Below are 19,655 nucleotides of genomic sequence, written 5' to 3'. Positions count from 1 at the left end.
GTGCCTTTAATAAATGTTATACAGTCTTTTTATTCAATTTTGTCTTTATTTAATTTAATTTATGTATGTAATTGATTTCCTTACCTGGATGACTGAGAATCAAGATGTATGCATGTAATAATAAGTTACGGTCTAACTGATTGCTTTTCTGTACAGTTAGCTTTTATGTGCCACAGCAGATGTGTTTTGTGGTGGTTGTTGAATACTCAAATACATAAATAATAAAATAAATAAATAAATTAAATTCAAGTCAACTTTATTTATACAACGCCAAATCACAACAAGTTACCTCAGGGTGCTTTATATTGTAAGGTAGACCCTACAATAATACATACAGAGAAAAACCCAACAATCATATGACCCCCTATGAGCAGTGGGAAGGAAAAACTCCCTTTTAACAGGAAAAAACCTCCCAGGCTCAGGGAGGGGTGGGGCCATCTGGACCCATTGGTTGGGGTGAGAGAAGGTAGACAGAATAAAGACATGCTGTGGAAGAGAGATTAATGACAAGTGTGATTTAGTGCAGAGAGGTCTGTTAACACATAGTGAGTGAAGAAGTGTCTGACAGCGAATGACTGACAGGAAATAGAACCACATGTGAAAAGTGATGATTTCCTGTTTTTCTCTTTTTACTTGTAATGACTCATTGGTCTGTGTGACCTTTGACCTAAGAGTGCAGTTTCCACTGAATGATTGATCAATAAGAATTGATAAGACTGATTAATACAACCAAACAAGAAGAATCCAGACTGTTTTTAAAATATTCAAACTATAATCAGCAGTCAGAACTCAACTTTGTTATTTTACACAGTGAGAAAGTTCTGTGGCCTGAATATTGAACTGCTGGATTTTGCCCATATTATTTGCTGAGGCGATTTTTATCTGTTATTGTTGTTGCTGTGTGCAAACGCTGCAACTGCACACAGCTGCCACATCAGAACGTGCTGCAGTATGTTCCTCTTTATCAGGAAGTCTAGTTCAAGGCCCTCTGCTGCCTCCCCCAACAAGATGTGGATGAACTAAAGAGCATAAAAAGAAAATGAATGTTGATTACAAAACAAATATTTATGACCTTTTCTCTGATTATGGTTTTTTGGGTGAACAGTCCTGCTTTTCTTTTGCAGCCCTACTGAGCTTCCAATCATGAGGCTCGACTCACACTGACTGTTTTATTGTTACAGTTTAAAGATCCTCAAGGTAAATGTTGTTGCGATTTGGGGCTATGTAAATAAAGCAGAATGGAACTGAAATCAGTAAACATGATGATGTTCTGAAACAGTTGCATTATCAAACAGATCTGTTATACGTGCTGCTTGACGATAAAACTAAATATTTCCCCTTGTGGGACAATTAAAGGATTATTCTATTCTATTCTATTCTAAATCTAATTCTAAAGGAGGTCTGATCCTAATCACTGATCTGAGGGTCTCTATGTGTTTTACAGACAAACAGCAGCAGCTTTGTGTCTCAGCAGCTGCATCTTGACAGCGTGTTTGGGGACCTCAGTGGAGTCTAACAGAGACCAGAACTCAGGATCCGGTTCGGTGGGTCAATCAGCTCTCTGGCAGCCCAGCAGCCTCCTCAGCTGAGCCCTGATCTCCGTCACCTTTAGGCCATACACCAACGGGTTGAACACAGTTGGGATCATCACCTGGAGGATGGAGGTGAGGACGGAGGCTGCCGGCCTGTAGGCGGCGCTGCAGCACCTCCACCCCGGAGCTCACGCTGTAGTTACAGAAGACGAGCAGGTGCGGCAGGCACGTGCTCAGTGCTTTGTTGCTGGAGCTGCGCGAGCGCCGCAGGCAGACGGACAGGACGGCGCTGTAAGAGAAGAGCACAAAGATGGCGGGCAGCAGGACAGTAGCTACGATGACCGAGAGGTTATAGACTTCGCTCAGCAGTGTCTCACGACCACCACAGCTCAGACTGACCAGGCTGTAGATGTCGCAGTAGATCCTGCTGAGCTGCGAGCGGCAGAGTGGCAGGCGGCTCGCCAGCAGCACCGCAGTGCCGACCAGCCCGACAGGCAGCAGCCAGCAGAGCAGCAGCAGTGCCAGCACTGTGGCTGGAGACATGACAACGGTGTAGAGCAGCGGGCGGCAGATGGACACATACCGGTCAAAGGACATGGCTGCTAGCAGTAGGAAGCTGGAGGTGTCCACTGAACGCAACAGCCAGGCCTCACACATGCACCCAGGCAGGGTCACCTGCACTGAGCGGACCCCCCTCAGCAGGTCCACCAGAAGTTTGGGGTAAAACACCGTGCTGCCCGCCACAGAGTTCATCAGCACAGCCGCCACAAACACAAACATGGGGCGGTGGAGGCTCTGCTGGGAGCAGATCACGTAGACCACCAGGCTGTCGCTGCACAGCATGAACAGGTAGGCGCACAGGAAGAAGAAGAAGAAGAAGAGCCGCTGATTGGACAGCTGCGCCAGGCCGTCCAGGGTCACTGATGTCACCAGGATGGGCAGTGAGGTCACGTTTACCCCTGCTGACATCATCGGGGGAGACACAACAATCTGAGGGAGGTGTCAGCTGACAGAAAGCTCTGGAACAGCTGCACACAAGTTTAAACCATCAAATCAAAAACAGAAGCAGAAAAAATATTGTTTCAATATCAGATCATCAATTTGCAATTTATCATGACATCATTAAATGATCATTTACGGCATCAACATTTAGCTTATAACCATTTGAATAATGTTTTAAATCAACCTTTGAATCTTAAAACATAAACTTAAACTAAAACTTGTGATAGTATGAAAATTAGAAATGAAATTTTCATCTAAAATATTGTTTAACCTAAAAATCAAATTTTGATCTCTTGAATGATGAATGTCAAAATACCAAAATTTTAATTCACATTTAAAGTACTAGTGTTTTAAACTGGTGTTACAACCAGTGTTAATCATCAGATTAAATTATTATGTTTAAAGTTTTGTGCCTAAATTGTTGCTTCAGATCATTAACTCATCACTGTTAAAAAATGACATTTAAATTAAAATGTAATGATGTAATAATATCAACAGTTAAACAATCACTTTTGGCATCAAATATAAATTATAGTCTTTAAAGAATCAGCATTAAACTCATCAGTATTTAAAATATCACTGTTATATTATATAGTCAATATTGTAGTCATCAGTGTTCATAATTAACATTAAATCACTGAATGCTGATAACACAAATGTTAAAGTATTAAAAAGTAAATCATTAAATGTATTATACTCAATAACAAAATGATCAATTTTTTAAAAACTGAGTCATCATTTAAATGATCAATATTCAAATATTCAAATGATCAGTGTTTAAAGTATCAAAGTGACCAAAGGTTAAATCATTAACATTGAAGTTATTAAGGTTTAAGTCCCTGTTTTAATTATGAAAATGTCTAAATGTCTGTTTAAATGTGTAACAATAATGTAAATCCTTGTTTTAATGATTAAACCTTAAATTATGAAAGTTTGCACAGAAACGATCACTTCAGTCATCATTTACATTCTGAGTGTTTAAAGTATCAACATTAAAATGAGGAACACTTAAATTATCAGCATCATTGTTTCACGACTGTTTAAAGTTTAAATTGTGAGTTAAATAATAACGAACAGAAACATTTGGATCGTTGTCACGTTCAGCTGAACAGAAACAGACACAGGTGCTCCCACACCTGGATCATGTGGGCCGAACCCTGAGAGCTGCTTTTATCATCCTCTCGCCTCAGTGGAGCTCATTAACTCAGCCTTATCTTCATCATCCCCATCATCCTCCTCAGCATCGAATATCTGATACTTTTCATTCACTGAGGCTGTAAACGTGTTTCACTTAGTTTGCCAGAGAGTTTCATGTTAAGCAGAAAAGAAAAGAAAAACCATCTGAAACACAAAAACCATCACAAATCTCAGACATTTCACAGAAATATCAGATGTAAATTATAGTCAGTTATTTTTCAAACAATAAGAAGTAAAATGAAAATATCATACAAATGATCTTTGTATGGATAGACTTCAGGTTTAAATCTGTTTGGAGGTAAAAATCAATCAGAAATTCAAACAAACACAAAACCTTAAACAGTATATGGATAATTATATAAACGATGGTTACAGCCAACACATCACCCAGCTGTTTTTGTAAAGTGATCATAAACTTTTCACAGACAAGTAGTCACAAAGCACTATACAACAAAACAGAGTAAAACAAGTTGAATTAAAATATAATAGAAAATTAATGTGCCGTTAACAGCCATACAAAAGCACAGAATAATGTAAACAAGCATTTTAATAACAGCAACTATCAGTAAAAGTCTCAGTTGAAGACCTGGTTAAGCAAGAACAGAAATTAACTGCTTTAAAAAAGTCTCCAGAGTCAGATAAATGTAATTGTAGAGGCAGACTGCTCCATTGGTGCCACAAACTACGGAGCTCTGTTGCCCTCAGTCTTTACCCTTGTACAAGGAAGAACTAACAAACTCTGAACCTGTGATTGGAAACTGTAAGCAGCAGCGTGCTTAGTAAGAAACTTGGATAGAACATCTTGGTCCTGGCTCAGGTGCTCTGTAGTAAATCTACTAGAAAGATCTACTAAGACCAAGTGTAGAGAATTTAAGAAAGGAGTACGTGTGCTTGCTTACTAGAATGGAGTCTGGCCAGGACATTTTGTATTGTTTGGAGGTGTAAAATAGCGGATTTATCAAAGCTGGTAAACAGGACATTACAGTAATCTTACCCTGATGCGACAAATGGATGAATAATATTATTGAGTTCAGCTGAGAAGATCATATAGATTTTATGTGGAAGTCAAAGCCCAGAGAGGAATTAAATGTTACATCAAGAGTATCGCTACCATTTCGTGGTGGAGGGGTTTGTGTGTCCCAGGGATCGCAGGGGCTACGTCGTCCGGGGGCTTCTGCATCCTGGTAGTGTCTCTCATGGCAAATTGGTGAGGGACCAGACAATGAGTGAATCAGAAGACCCCTATGAGTAGAACACCAAGGGAACAGTTCACCCTGCTCGGGATAGGGTTATCAGGGCCCCACCCTGGAGCCAGGCCTGGGGAGGGTGCCAGGCCTTAGTCCATGGGGCTTGGCAGAGGACATGGGCCCATCCTGCTGCAGGTCCACCACCCACAGGAGGCAGCGTAGGTGGTGCGTTGTGTGCTGGGTGGCGGCCAGGAGCGGGGTGTGACAAAGTGGAGGAGCAGTTGCAATGCTCTCCATTTGTCCCATATGTGTTTACCTTTTTTTTGTACATTGTACACATTATTTTGTTTTTATGTATTTGCTATGATTTGCTATTTGTCAAGTAACATTGCTTCACTCACTATCCCGGGTTTGTTTGTGTAAGCGTTCTGTTGCCGGCAAATCAAACATTCTGCAAATTAAGACAAATACTCAGTTACATGTTTCTTTATATTTTATTATGTTACAGATTAAGGCATTTGTTCATACTTACTTTGTCTTTTCAGTCTTCATGAGGGTCAGGTGTGGGGAAACGCCCGCCTGGCATTTCCTCATTTTAAAATCCTGATGATGTCACATATGACATCAGCAGGTCAAACCAAGTGGAGGGGTTTCTTTTTCCATAGAGATGCTTCCTTTTTTTTGTGTTAAGGTTTAAAGGGATTTGTTGAATGTTTTTCCTTTCGTTAATATTGCCATTTAGTTGTGTAAATGTGCATATTAGAAGTGTGTAGAGGTTTTGTGTTTTTAGATAATCTGTGTAGAGTTTTAGATCCCTCAGTTGAGTGAGTGGTACTGGCTGGGTAATTGGAGGGAAATTGATGGCCCTATTTAAAGCCACTCTCTACCAGATGCAGGAGAGAGGAGAGGTGAGCTGTGTCACCAGATCCATGTTATGTTGAGTTTTGTTAATTGAATTGATTTGGGCGGAAGTTTTATTAAGTTATACCTTAAATTAAGTTCACTGTAAATAAATTGCTTACCTTTGGAAACCTGAAATGTCTGCGTAGTCTGCTTCCCTACCACCTTCCTTGACGTTCGAGTCTGACTACTTTACACGGGGGCCCTGGTGGACCGATCCCTGGCTACCAAAGCTGGCAATCAGGACATGGAATGTCACCTCTCTGGTGGGGAAGGAGCCTGAGTCTGTGCGTGAGGTTGAGAGGTACCGAGGTACCTAAACGTATAGTGAGGGTGTGCTGGGAACGCCTTGCAGAGGCCCCGGTCCACAAGATCTTCAACGCACAGCTCCATCAGAGCTTCCACAGCTTTCTGAGGAAGACTGGGGATATTGAGTCCGAATGGACCATGTTCAGCACCTTCATTGCAGAAGCTGCTGCACTGAGCTGCTGCTGCAAGGTGGTTGGTGCCTGTCATGGTGGTAACCCCCGAACCAAATGGTGGACACCAGAGGTGAAGGGAGCCACCAGGCTGAAGAAGGAGTCCTATTGGGCTTGGTTAGACTGTGGGACTTCGGAGGCAGCTGAGAGGTACCAGGCCAAGCTGAACGCATCTCAGGAGGGGAAAGTGGTGTTCTACCTGCCCTGTGTACAGTGCAGGTGAAGCACTGCTGACTTCGACTGAGAAAATTGTCAGGCGGTGGAAGGAATACTTCGAGGACCTCCTTAATCCCACTGGCATGTCTTCTGTGGTGGAAGAGTCTGGGGACACAAGGGATGACTCGCCAATCTCTGGGGGCGAGGTTACTGAGGCAGTTAAACAACTGCTTGGTGGCAGAGCCCCTGGGGTGGATGAGGTCCACCCTGAGTTCCTGAAGGCTCAGGATGTTATAGGGCTGTCCTGGTTGACACACCTCTGCAATGTTGCGTGGAGATCAGGGGCAGTACCTCTGGATTGGCAGACCGGGATGGTGGTTGCCATCTTTAAGAAAGGGGATCAGAGGGTGTGTTCCAACTATAGGGGGCTCACACTCCTCAGCCTCCCTGGGAAAGTCTATACCAGGGTGCTGGAAAGGAGAGTCAGTCTGTTAGTCAAACCTCGGATACAGGAGGAATAATGCAGTTTTCGTCCTGGTCGTGGAACACTGGACCAGCTCTTTATCCTCTCGAGGATACTTGAGGTTCATGGGAGTTTGCCCAACCAGTCTTACATGTGTTTTGTGGACTTGGAGAAGGCATTCGAATGTGTCCCTGAGAGATGCTCTGGGAGTATACGGTGTCTGGCCCATTGCTACAGGGGATACAATCCTTATACAATCGTTGCAAGAGCTTGGTCTGCATAGCCGGCAATAACTCACACTTGTTCTCGGTGGGTGAGGGCTGCCCTTTGTCACTGATTCTGTTCATAATTTCTTTTCTTCTTTTTCATAATTTTTATGGACAGAATTTCTAGGCATAGCCAAGTGGCGAAAGGCTTTCACCTGGGTGGTCTCTGCTTTTCACAGATGATGTGGTTCTGTTGGCTTCATCGGGTGATGGCCTCCAGCTCGCACTGGAATGGTTGGCAGCCAAGTGTGAAGTGGTGGGAATGAGAATCAGCACCTCCAAATCTGAGGCCATGATTTTAGGTATAATCACGGTTTCAGTCTTGTTGGAGGTTAGAACAAATTAAATGCTGGAGTGTTATAAAGTGCTCTGTGGGTGGCATACCAGCTGGAAACTTAAAAATAAAAGGAAAAACAGGGAGCCGGAAAGTCCAAAACACAGTTCTAGGGTTCAGCCTAGTCATGGGGAAAGCACAGGGAACCTGACACTTTAGGGGCCAGCCAGGATGCCAGTGACATAGACACAGCACCTCAATGGACAGGTCAAGAGACCAGCAAGCTACACCCTCTAGCGGCTTGCCTGGAGGTTGGTGTTGGCAAAGGTTACAAGAGACTGATGATGATGATGGCAATAAAGACCTTCTGGTGGCATGACCAGCGAGAGATGGCAGAGCGCCTTAGGAGGCCAGACAGGATGCCGCAGCAGTGAGTGGAGTCCTTCAGTAGGTTTGGGAGGTTGGTGACAGATTTGACAGGACCCCTCAGGATGCTTGGCAGGATGCAGACAACGGCATCAAGGGAGGAGACCCTCTGGATGCTTGGATTGAAACTGTTGTAGGTGGAGGTGACAGGACACCACTGGTGGCTTAGCTGGGAGTCAATAACATTGATGAGGGCCCTCAGAAGATTTGGCACCAGGCAGGCAACAACAGAGGAGGTGGATGTAAGTCTATGTAGCAGAGGCCCAGAGGTGACACAGGACCCATTTGCTCTGATTCAGGCAGGGCGGGAGTCACTCATTCTGGACTTTTTGGATTGGATTGGATAAATGCATTTATTTGTCGGTTGCAGTTGCCTGCAACTGAGATGACAAACCTTGCCGACCGTACATACAATACACAACTTCACACTGGGGGGACAGGTCAGGCTAGGTAGCAAAAGGAAAAACAATGAAATGTGTAAAACTAAAGATCAGATCAGGAGAAAAAAGAATTTCTGCTCATAATGATCCTTAAAAGGAGTCAGCATGAGGACAAAACAAAAACTCCAGCACATAAAAAGCACAAATATCATCACATCATAACACCAAAACACAAGACAAGCAACATACCAAAGGTAGCCGAATGAAAGATGATGGATATGCTGTCTTGTTGAGAAGAGGGTGTCAATTGCATTAAGGGACCAGTTGATCAAATCCATAGTTCTTCTTTAGGTTTTAGAGAACAAGAGCGACAATGAGAGGCTCTCTCAGGGTTAGAGTCAGACGAGACCAGACAAGGACATAGAAGCTGCAGCAGGAAAGATAAGGGAAGGAGAGGGTGAAAGATGCGTCCGCCTCCTCTGAGAGCCAAAGAGATTGAAGCTCTGGCGAAGAGGGACCCAAGAGCTCTGGACCCTCTGGTTCAGGCACAAGCTGCTCAGCAGGGCCCATGGAAATCTCTGGCCTCTCTGCATTCTCGGGACACTGAAGATTCAGGATGCGGAGGCTGGGACTGCTCAGCACACTCAGGGTGCTCTTGGAGCACAGAAAGTACAAGGTGCTCAGAGGACTGTGGTTGCTCAGCAGGGCAAGAAATCTCCTCTCTGATGACTGAGGCTGCTTAGCAGATCTCACAGCTGACTCTGACAACTGGGAGTGGCACAGCTACAACATATACAATATACAAACAGTATCTGAGCCATGTACAGCCTAGGGACCCACCTAGAGATCTGGGGAGGTGCTTCTGGACTTCCAGACTGGGGTGGTGGTTCCCATCTTTAAGATGGGGGACCAGAGTGTTGTCTCCAACTACAGGGCATAGAAATACAAATAAAATTCAATTCAATTGAAATCTACGTTCCTACCTACACTTCTGGATAGGAAAGGTCATCCATAAGTTGAACCTTGGATATAAGAGGAACAATGCTGTTTTTATCCTGATCACAAAACACTGAACCAGCTCTTTATATTCCCAAGGATATTTGAGGGTTGATGGACGTTTCCCCAACCAGTCTACATTTGTTTTTGTAGCCATTTGATCCTTCAGAGTGTCCTGTGGAAGGTACCTCACTGTTAAGAGCCATTTGTTCCCTTTATAGTGCTGGACTCCTCCAGAGCTGCCCTGTGTCACTAACTCATAGGTCTTTGTGCATGCTCAATCATCCAGCTAGCATTTTCAGATGAACAGAATCAACTTTCTGGGACTCTGTTCATAGTTTTTAGGCTTTCACTTTGTTGGCCTAAAAATCACACAGCTGCTTTTTGAAGATGATGTATTTCTGCTAGATTCAAGATTCTTTATTTGTCACATGCATAGTTATATGAGTACAACATGCAGTGAAATGTATCCTGTCACACTCCTCAACTGTGCAAAAAGAGATAACATTATATACATTAAGTGAATAGGAGGACATTATATAAGTGAATTATGTACTTTAAGTGAATTAAATAAAATAAGACAATCTAGAAATTCTATATATATATATATACATATATATATATATATATATTGTGAATTTTGTGTATCGTTGCACCCCTAATATATATATAAAAAAAAACACCCATCTCGCCCCTACGGGCGGTTTATCCTTCAAGCTTGGGTCCTCTACCAGAGTCCTGGGAGCTTGAGGGTCCTGCGCAGTATCTTAGCTGTTCCCAGGACTGCGCTCTTCTGGACAGAGATCTCCGATGTTGTTCCCGGGATCTGCTGGAGCCACTCGCCTAGCTTGGGAGTCACCGCACCTAGTGCTCCGATTACCACGGGGACCACCGTTACCTTCACCCTCCACATCCTCTCGAGCTCTTCTCTGAGCCCTTGGTATTTCTCCAGCTTCTCGTGTTCCTTCTTTCTGATGTTGCTGTCATTCGGAACCGCTACATCGATCACTACGGCTGTCTTCTCCTGTTTGTCTACCACCACTATGTCTGGTTGGTTAGCCACCACCATTTTGTCCGTCTGTATCTGGAAGTCCCACAGGATCTTAGCTCGGTCATTCTCCACCACCCTTGGGGGCTGTGGTGGGGCGTGGTCTGCCGTGCCGTGCAGGGAGGGCGGACGCACCTGCATGGCATCCGTAGTCACGCCCGCTGGGTTAAAACACGGGACTCAGGTGTGTGTGGTGGGTTGTTGTGGTGAGAAGTGCAATAAAGATGGCTCTGAATGATGATCTGTGGTCCCGCCGTGCCTTATTCTTGCCACATTGGTGCCGAAACCCAGGAGGCGGCACGGCGGGTCCTTATCGGAGCCAGGGAAGGGAGGAGCTGGCCCAGAGGGTGGCCGAAATGGCGGCTGCCCAGCGGGAGCAGGCGGCGGAGGTGTGTCGCCAGCAGGAAGAGCTGCGGGGCCAGTTTGAGCGCCACCTGAAAAGGATTGGGGATCTGGCGGCGCTGCTCTGGGCCTGGGCGCCACCCCCACAGGGGTGTCCCGACGGTGGTGAAGCAGTGGAGGAGCCGCGTGAGGCACGTCAGCAACCGGAGGTGGTAGACGAGGGGCACAGCGGTCCGCTCCGGCTGGAGGAGGAAGAGCAGCCGGGTGGAGGAGCCGCTCCAGTCGGAGGCGGCGGACGAGGCACGCGAGGGTCTACACCTGCTGGAGGTAGAGGAGCCGCTGCGGGAAGGGCTGCTTCAGCCGGGAGCGGCGCTCCAACCGGAGGCGGCGGACGAGGCGCGCGAGGGTCTGCGCCGGCCAGAGGAAGAGGAGCCGCGTGAGGGTCTGCTTCTGTCGGGAGCGGTGGAGGAGCTGCTCCAGCTGGAGGCAGCGGACGAGTTACGTGAGGGTCTACACCTACCGGAGGAAGAGGAGCCGCTCCAAACGGGAGCGGCGGAGGCGGTGGTGGAGCAGCTGTGCAAGGAGACGGAGGTCCCTGGTGCAGGGCAGCCTGCACGGCCGGAGCTGGAGGCAGAGGAGTGGGACGGCCCCGCTAAGCCGGGGGTCGGCGGGCTGGCCAGTCCAGCCTCGCTGCCACCAGTCGATTCTGCGCGCCCGACGTCTGCCCAGCCGCCTGTGAGCAGGAGCTCACGGCCATGCCTGTGGGGCCGTGTCCGCTTGCTACGAGGCCGACCTCCGGACCAGCTTCGCCGTAGCTGCTGGATACGCGGGCGGCCACCAGATTGGACGCTCCCCCGTCGCTTGGCCAGGGGTTGGGGGCGCCGATGTTTTGGGCCGACTCCCGCCCCAGTTCGTGAGGGGGGGGGGAGTAGGTTCGGCCGGATGACTCCCCGGCCTCAATCGGGCGATGGGGGTGTGTGGTGGGGCGTGGTCTGCCGTGCCGTGCAGGGAGGGTGGACGCACCTGCACGGCATCCGTAGTCACGCCCGCTGGGTTAAAACACGGGACTCAGGTGTGTGTGGTGGGTTGTTGTGGTGAGAAGTGCAATAAAGATGGCTCTGAATGATGATCTGTGGTCCCGCCGTGCCTTATTCTTGCCACAGGGGCATCTCCCATTTTGACCTCGGGACTTCCAGGTTATACTCGGCACAGATGTTCCTGTACACTATGCCGGCCACTTGGTTATGGCGTTCCATGTATGCCTTGCCTGCTAGCATCTTGCACCCTGCTGTTATGTGCTGGATTGTCTCAGGGGCATCTTTACACAGCCTGCACCTGGGGTCTTGCCTGGTGTGATAGACCCCAGCCTCTATGGATCTTGTACTCAGAGCTTGTTCCTGTGCTGCCATGATTAGTGCCTCCGTGCTGTCTTTCAGTCCAGCTTTGTCCAGCCACTGGTAGGATTTCTGGATATCAGCCACCTCCTCTATCTGCCGGTGGTACATACCGTGCAGGGGCCTGTCCTTCCATGATGGTTCCTCGCCTTCCTCCTCTTTCTTGGGTTTCTGCTGCCTGAGGTATTCACTGAGCACGCTGTCAGTTGGGGCCATCTTCCCAATGTATTCTTGGATGTTCGTTGTCTCATCCTGGACTGTGGTGCTGACACTCACCAGTCCCCGGCCCCCTTCCTTCCGCTTAGCGTACAGCCTCAGGGTGCTGGACTTGGGGTGAAACCCTCCATGCATGGTAAGGAGCTTTCTTGTCTTTATGTCAGTGGCTTCTATCTCCTCCTTTGGCCAGCCTATTACCCCAGCAGGGTACCTGATCACGGGCAGGGCGTAGGTGTTGATAGCCCGGATCTTGTTCTTACCGTTCAGCTGACTCCTCAGGACTTGCCTGACCCTCTGCAGGTACTTGGTGGTTGCAGCTTTTCTAGCGACCTCTTCATGGTTCCCATTCGCCTGCGGGATCCCCAGGTACTTGTAACTGTCCTCTATGTCTGCAATGTTGCCTTCTGGTAGTTTGATCCCCTCAGTTCTGACTACCTTCCCTCTCTTTGTTACCATCCGACTACACTTCTCCAGCCCGAATGACATCCCGATGTCATTGCTGTATAGCCTGGTAGTGTGGATCAGTGAATCGATGTCTCGTTCACTCTTGGCATACAGCTTGATGTCATCAATGTACAGGAGGTGGCTGACAACTGCTCCGTTCCGTAGTCGGTATCCGTAGCCAGTCTTGTTAATGATCTCACTGAGGGGGTTCAGGCCTATGCAGAACAGCAGTGGGGACAGAGCATCTCCTTGGTAGATCCCGCATTTACTTGATTACTTCTTGATTACAAGAAGGCCTATGACTCAATGCCCCACAGCTGGATACTGGAATGCCTAGAATTGTACAAGATCAACAGGACCCTAAGAGCCTTCATCAGGAACTCAATGGGGATGTGGCGTACAACACTAGAGGCCAACTCCAAGCCCATAGCACAAGTCACCATCAAGTGCGGGATCTACCAAGGAGATGCTCTGTCCCCACTGCTGTTCTGCATAGGCCTGAACCCCGTCAGTGAGATCATTAACAAGACTGGCTACGGATACCGACTACGAAACGGAGCGGTTGTCAGCCACCTCCTGTACATGGATGACATCAAGCTGTATGCCAAGAGTGAACGAGACATCGATTCACTGATCCACACCACCAGGATATACAGCAATGACATCGGGATGTCATTCGGGCTGGAGAAGTGTAGTCGGATGGTAACAAAGAGAGGGAACTGAGGGGATTGAACTACCAGAAGGCAACATTGCAGACATAGAGGACAGTTACAAGTACCTGGGGATCCCGCAGGCGAATGGGAACCATGAACCATGAAGCTCCTGACCATGCATGGAGGGTTTCACCCCAAGTCCAGCACCCTGAGGCTGTACGCTAAGCGGAAGGAAGGGGGCCGGGGACTGGTGAGTGTCAGCACCACAGTCCAGGATGAGACAAGAAACATCCACGAATACATCACGAAGACGGCCCCAACTGACAGCGTGCTCAGTGAATACCTCAGGTAGCAGAAACCCAAGAAAGAGGAGGAAGGCGAGGAACCATCATGGAAGGACAGGCCCCTGCACGGTATGTACCACCGGCAGATAGAGGAGGTGGCTGATATCCAGAAATCCTACCAGTGGCTGGACAAAGCTGGACTGAAAGACAGCACAGAGGCACTAATCATGGCAGCACAAGAACAAGCTCTGAGTACAAGATCCATAGAGGCTGGGGTCTATCACACCAGGCAAGACCCCAGGTGCAGGCTGTGTAAAGATGAGACAATCCAGCACATAACAGCAGGGTGCAAGATGCTAGCAGGCAAGGCATACATGGAATGCCATAACCAAGTGGCCGGCATAGTGTACAGGAACATCTGTGCCGAGTATAACCTGGAAGTCCCGAGGTCAAAATGGGAGATGCCCCCAAGGGTGATGGAGAATGACCGAGCTAAGATCCTGTGGGACTTCCAGATACAGACGGACAAAATGGTGGTGGCTAACCAACCGGACATAGTGGTGGTAGACAAACAGGAGAAGACGGCCGTAGTGATCGATGCAGCGGTTCCGAATGACAGCAATATCAGGAAGAAGGAACACGAGAAGCTGGAGAAATACCAAGGGCTCAGAGAAGAGCTCGAGAGGATGTGGAGGGTGAAGGTAACGGTGGTCCCCGTGGTAATCGGAGCACTAGGTGCGGTGACTCCCAAGCTAGGCGAGTGGCTCCAGCAGATCCCGGGAACAACATCGGAGATCTCTGTCCAGAAGAGCGCAGTCCTGGGAACAGCTAAGATACTGCGCAGGACCCTCAAGCTCCCAGGCCTCTGGTAGAGGACCCGAGCTTGAAGGATAAACCGCCCGCAGGGGCGAGATGGGTGTTTATATATATATATATATATATATATATATATATATATATATATATATATCCAGCTATGATCACCAGCTTTCCAGTGTTATTTTTATGTATCTGTTTTGTTTAAAATACAACTTTTTGCATTTAATGAGATTCTTTATTTTTCCTCTATATGTTTTATCAAGTGATTTAACATCTTTTAAAGGCAAATAGCAGCAGTTTTAAAGTCTGTAAGTCTAACAGAGACCAGAACTCAGGATCCGGTTCGGTGGGTCAATCAGCTCTCTGGCAGCCCAGCAGCCTCCTCAGCTGAGCCCTGATCTCCGTCACCTTTAGGCCATACACCACCGGGTTGAACACAGTTGGGATCATCACCTGGAGGATGGAGGTGAGGACGGAGGCTGTGGGCTGACTGCCGGCCTGTAGGCGGCGCTGCAGCACCTCCACCCCGGAGCTCACGCTGTAGTTACAGAAGACGAGCAGGTGCGGCAGGCACGTGCTCAGTGCTTTGTTGCTGGAGCTGCGCGAGCGCCGCAGGCAGACGGACAGGACGGCGCTGTAAGAGAAGAGCACAAAGATGGCGGGCAGCAGGACAGTAGCTACGATGACCGAGAGGTTATAGACTTCGCTCAGCAGTGTCTCACGACCACCACAGCTCAGACTGACCAGGCTGTAGATGTCGCAGTAGATCCTGCTGAGCTGCGAGCGGCAGAGCGGCAGGCGGATCGCCAGCAGCACCGCAGTGCCGACCAGCCCGACAGGCAGCAGCCAGCAGAGCAGCAGCAGTGCCAGCACTGTGGCTGGAGACATGACAACGGTGTAGAGCAGCGGGCGGCAGATGGACACATACCGGTCAAAGGACATGGCTGCTAGCAGTAGGAAGCTGGAGGTGCCCGATGAATATAAAAGCCAGGCCTCACACATGCACCCAGGCAGGGTCACCTGCACTGAGCGGACCCCCCTCAGCAGGTCCACCAGAAGTTTGGGGTAAAACACCGTGCTGCCCGCCACAGAGTTCATCAGCACAGCCGCCACAAACACAAACATGGGGCGGTGGAGGCTCCGCTGGGAGCAGATCACGTAGACCACCAGGCTGTCGCTGCACAGCATGAACAGGTAGGCGCACAGGAAGAAGAAGAAGAAGAAGAGCCGCTGATTGGACAGCTGCGCCAGGCCGTCCAGGGTCACTGATGTCACCAGGATGGGCAGTGAGGTCACGTTTACCCCTGCTGACATCATCGGGGGAGACACAACAATCTGAGGGAGGTGTCAGCTGACAGAAAGCTCTGGAACAGCTGCACACAAGTTTAAACCATCAAATCAAAAACAGAAGCAGAAAAAATATTGTTTCAATATCAGATCATCAATTTGCAATTTATCATCAAATGAATACTTATTTAACTCAAAAACATATAAAATGTTACCATTCAAATGATCATTGTTGAAATACTGAAAACTGACACTTAAATCAAAATTATCAGTGTAAAATGTGTGTTTGAATCATTCACAGACTGAACTGTTAACATTTTATCATTTACATGATCAGGATCATATAATCATTATAGAGCGAACGATCAACTAAATCAACATTTAATCGATGTTTACATTTTGAATTTCACATTATTGCTTTTCAAACAAAACATTTAAATCATCAATATTAAAAGATCAACATTTAAAATCAGATGTAATGACACAATAACCATCAACACTTCAATAATTATTTCTCAGATTTTGAGTTAAGAATGTCTGAAGAATAAAAATATAAATTATAGACTTTAAAGAAGCAGAGATGCAATCATCAACATTTTTAAATTGTAGTGTTTATATTGATATCATCAGTAAATTAATATTTAAAACAATAATCCAACTTTAAATGATCAAAAATAAAATCATTGTTTTTAAGTGTTTATGTCATCAGAATTATCAGTGTTTATAATAAAGTAATCATTTAAATGATCAATATTCAAAATATTCAAATGATCAGTGTTTAAAGTATCAAAGTGACCAAAGGTTAAATCATTAACATTGAAGTTATTAAGGTTTAAGTCCCTGTTTTAATTATGAAAATGTCTAAATGTCTGTTTAAATGTGTAACAATAATGTAAATCCTTGTTTTAATGATTAAATCTTAAATTATGAAAGTTTGCACAGAAACGATCACTTCAGTCATCATTTACATTCTGAGTGTTTAAAGTATCAACATTAAAATGAGGAACACTTAAATTATCAGCATCATTGTTTCACGACTGTTTAAAGTTTAAATTGTGAGTTAAATAATGACGAACAGAAACATTTGGATCGTTGTCACGTTCAGCTGAACAGAAACAGACACAGGTGCTCCCACACCTGGGTCATGTGGGCCGAACCCTGAGAGCTGCTTTTATCATCCTCTCGCCTCAGTGGAGCTCATTAACTCAGCCTTATCTGCAATGACGCAAATAAAGTTTAAAGTTTGGATTGTAAATGTTTCAAGAATCAAAATACAAAGGATAGAATTTTAAGGAGTGTTTGTTAAAATCATCAATCTTGGAATGATCACAGTTAAATCTGGAACAGATGGATCACAGTTATATAAATGATCCATATGTCATTAATGAAAATATGGGCAGAATCATTATCAGGTACAAACTACATGGAAACATCACACAGATACAAGTACCTGCCAGTGCTCAGTAATTCAATTCAGTTTTATTTATACAGCACCAAATCACATCAACAGTCGCCTCAGGGAGCTTTATATTGTAAGGTAGACCCTACAATAATACATACAGAGAAAACCCAACAATCATATGACCCCCTGTGAGCAAGCACTTTGGCGACAGTGGGAAGGAAAAACTCCCTTTTAACAGGAAGAAACCTCCGGCAGAACCAGGCTCAGGGAGGGGCGGGGCCATCTGCTGCTATTGGTTGGGGTGAGAGAAGGAAGACAGGATAAAGACATGCTGTGGAAGAGAGACAGAGATTAATAACAGATATGATTCAATGCAGAGAGGTCTATTAACACATAGTGAGACCAGTGCATCATGGGAATCCCCCGGCAGCCTATACCTATTGCAGCATAACTAAGGGAGGATTCAGGGTCACCTGGTCCAGCCCTAACTATATGCTTTAGCAAAAAGGAAAGTTTGAAGCCTAATCTTAAAAGTAGAGATAGTGTCTGTCTCCCGACAGTAATGTTACTCAGTAACATTACATTTCCTTCACTAAACTGGAGCTCAGCCTTCCTGGACAGTCTGCTCGTACAGTGACCTTCAGGTAAAGCTAGCAGTCAGCTAGCAGCTACATCCACCTGTGAGTCAAAGAGACCACTCTCCTATTAATGCAAACTGTAAGTCTTAATACTATTTAAACAGGTGAGTTATAAAACTGTAAAGCTGCTGTGAAAGTGAAACTTATCTACACAGACCAAACAGTTTGTGTATCAGGCTGTAAACATGTTTAGTTCTCCTGTAAAATTTTAACATGGGAGTCTATGGGGCCTGATTCACTGCTGCCTCTGGTGGACGTCAGTGGAACTGCAGTTGATGCTTTTTAATAGACTACTTGCACAGTCACTTCCATGTTCTACTGGTCCTGCTCCACTGTTTCTGGTGTGGTTAAACAATGGCTACGTTGTCCACCTGCTGCCTACAAGAGTTCCCAAAATTGAACATCACTGATCTTCATTATATTAACAGGGTGACGACAACCCCCGCCAGCAAATTAGATAAAGCATTTAAATTATGTGCTGCATCACACTGTATATACACAACTATGAAGGTAAGAAAATGGAAATTACCTGATAAAGTAACGTTATGTTACTCCTCTATGTACTTATATTACATGTTTTCTTAAACAGTGTTTTATGTTGTCCTGAACTATAGCTGGACTTTTCTTAACTAATGTCACTCTTGTTGTTAGACACTTTTAAAGTAGCATTAGTTAGTTTGCTAACTAGGTAGGTAGTTAAAAACTACCTAGCGCTACCCTTGCTACCTGTAAAGTGTACATTTGAGATTGGTTGTCATGATAATACAATAATGTAATAATGCGGCTCACTGTGGACTGGTGTATGTTGAATCAATGTGCCAGATCCTGCTCCTTCAAACTAACTGACAGGAAAACCAGCAGAAGAAAGAACTTGTTGATTGGCTGTAGCAGCTGCCTCTGGGAGGTTAAAACAAGAGGGAAAATGTTACTCTTAATCTATGAACTAGTAACATTATGCTACTTTCCCTAAATGTTTTGTAATGGTTATGCATACCATACTGTACCATGGGGTAAACAATGAGCTGCTGTAGTACACAGGTGTATGTATGTAAAGGATGCTGAGTCCGTTAGCATGTACGCCTACACAAATACAATAACATTGCACCTCGAGCTCTAACTACCAACAAACCTCATAGCCTACCGCTGACGTGCGTGCAGGTGTCAACGCTTCTTCGTTCCTATTGGTAGCTGACTTGGTTCTTGAAATCTGGACCATTTTATAGATGCAAGGCTCAATCAAATGATCATAGCTTGAAAATCAACATACATCATGCCAGTCATTAATTAACATCACACATTGACATCAAAATAATGTCAGCTGTGACAAATGCTAATGGTATGCTACCTAACATTAAGATAGTCTGATTAAGAGGATATTTGGTGCTGTATTTTACCTGTAGCATTAGGATATTGTTTAAATACTAATGAATCTACATGAAACATATGTTGTTTACATTAAGACTGGAAACACTTGAAATCTAACCTTGTTATATTCGAAACAGTTAGCTTGAATAGAACTTAGATGTACCTGGTGTAGAATCGGATGTCAGTTTCGGAGCCAGCAAACCGCTGTAACCCAAACTCTCGCTGGACACGTAACTCCTGTATTTTCTTCCTCAGAGTCTCCACGTCTTTGGACAGGTCTTCTGCAGCTGATGCAGACATGTCCAATGCAGACAGCTCAGGGACTGAGCAGCAGTCATGATCTCTTGTAAGACTGTGCTTAGTTCAGTGGGTCGCTCCGTTCTCTCCCCAACACGACGTCGTGGCGTTTTCAGGTCTCTACAGGGATTTTCAGTTTGGTTCAAATCTGAATCTGTTTGAACAGGAAGAGGAAGTGATACTCTACCACACAGAAACAGCGAGATGT

At 46.0% G+C, this 19,655-nt stretch overlaps 1 protein-coding gene and 1 pseudogene across 1 annotated transcript; both read right to left on the bottom strand.

The window, feature by feature from the left end:
* Positions 1–1,452: 1,452 nt before the first annotated feature.
* Positions 1,453–2,665, bottom strand: LOC134644429 (olfactory receptor 1D2-like; annotated as a pseudogene).
* Positions 2,666–14,809: 12,144 nt separating this feature from the next.
* Positions 14,810–15,889, bottom strand: LOC134644428 (olfactory receptor 10J5-like). The gene has a single exon (XM_063497479.1). The coding sequence runs from the start codon at positions 15,773–15,775 to the stop codon at positions 14,810–14,812; it is 966 nt and encodes a 321-aa protein (XP_063353549.1). The 5' UTR covers positions 15,776–15,889.
* Positions 15,890–19,655: the final 3,766 nt, after the last annotated feature.

The sequence above is a fragment of the Pelmatolapia mariae genome, linkage group LG16_19 (genome assembly GCF_036321145.2).
Source record: "Pelmatolapia mariae isolate MD_Pm_ZW linkage group LG16_19, Pm_UMD_F_2, whole genome shotgun sequence".
Lineage (NCBI taxonomy): Eukaryota > Metazoa > Chordata > Actinopteri > Cichliformes > Cichlidae > Pelmatolapia > Pelmatolapia mariae.
This window is presented reverse-complemented; position numbering and strand designations above follow the sequence as displayed.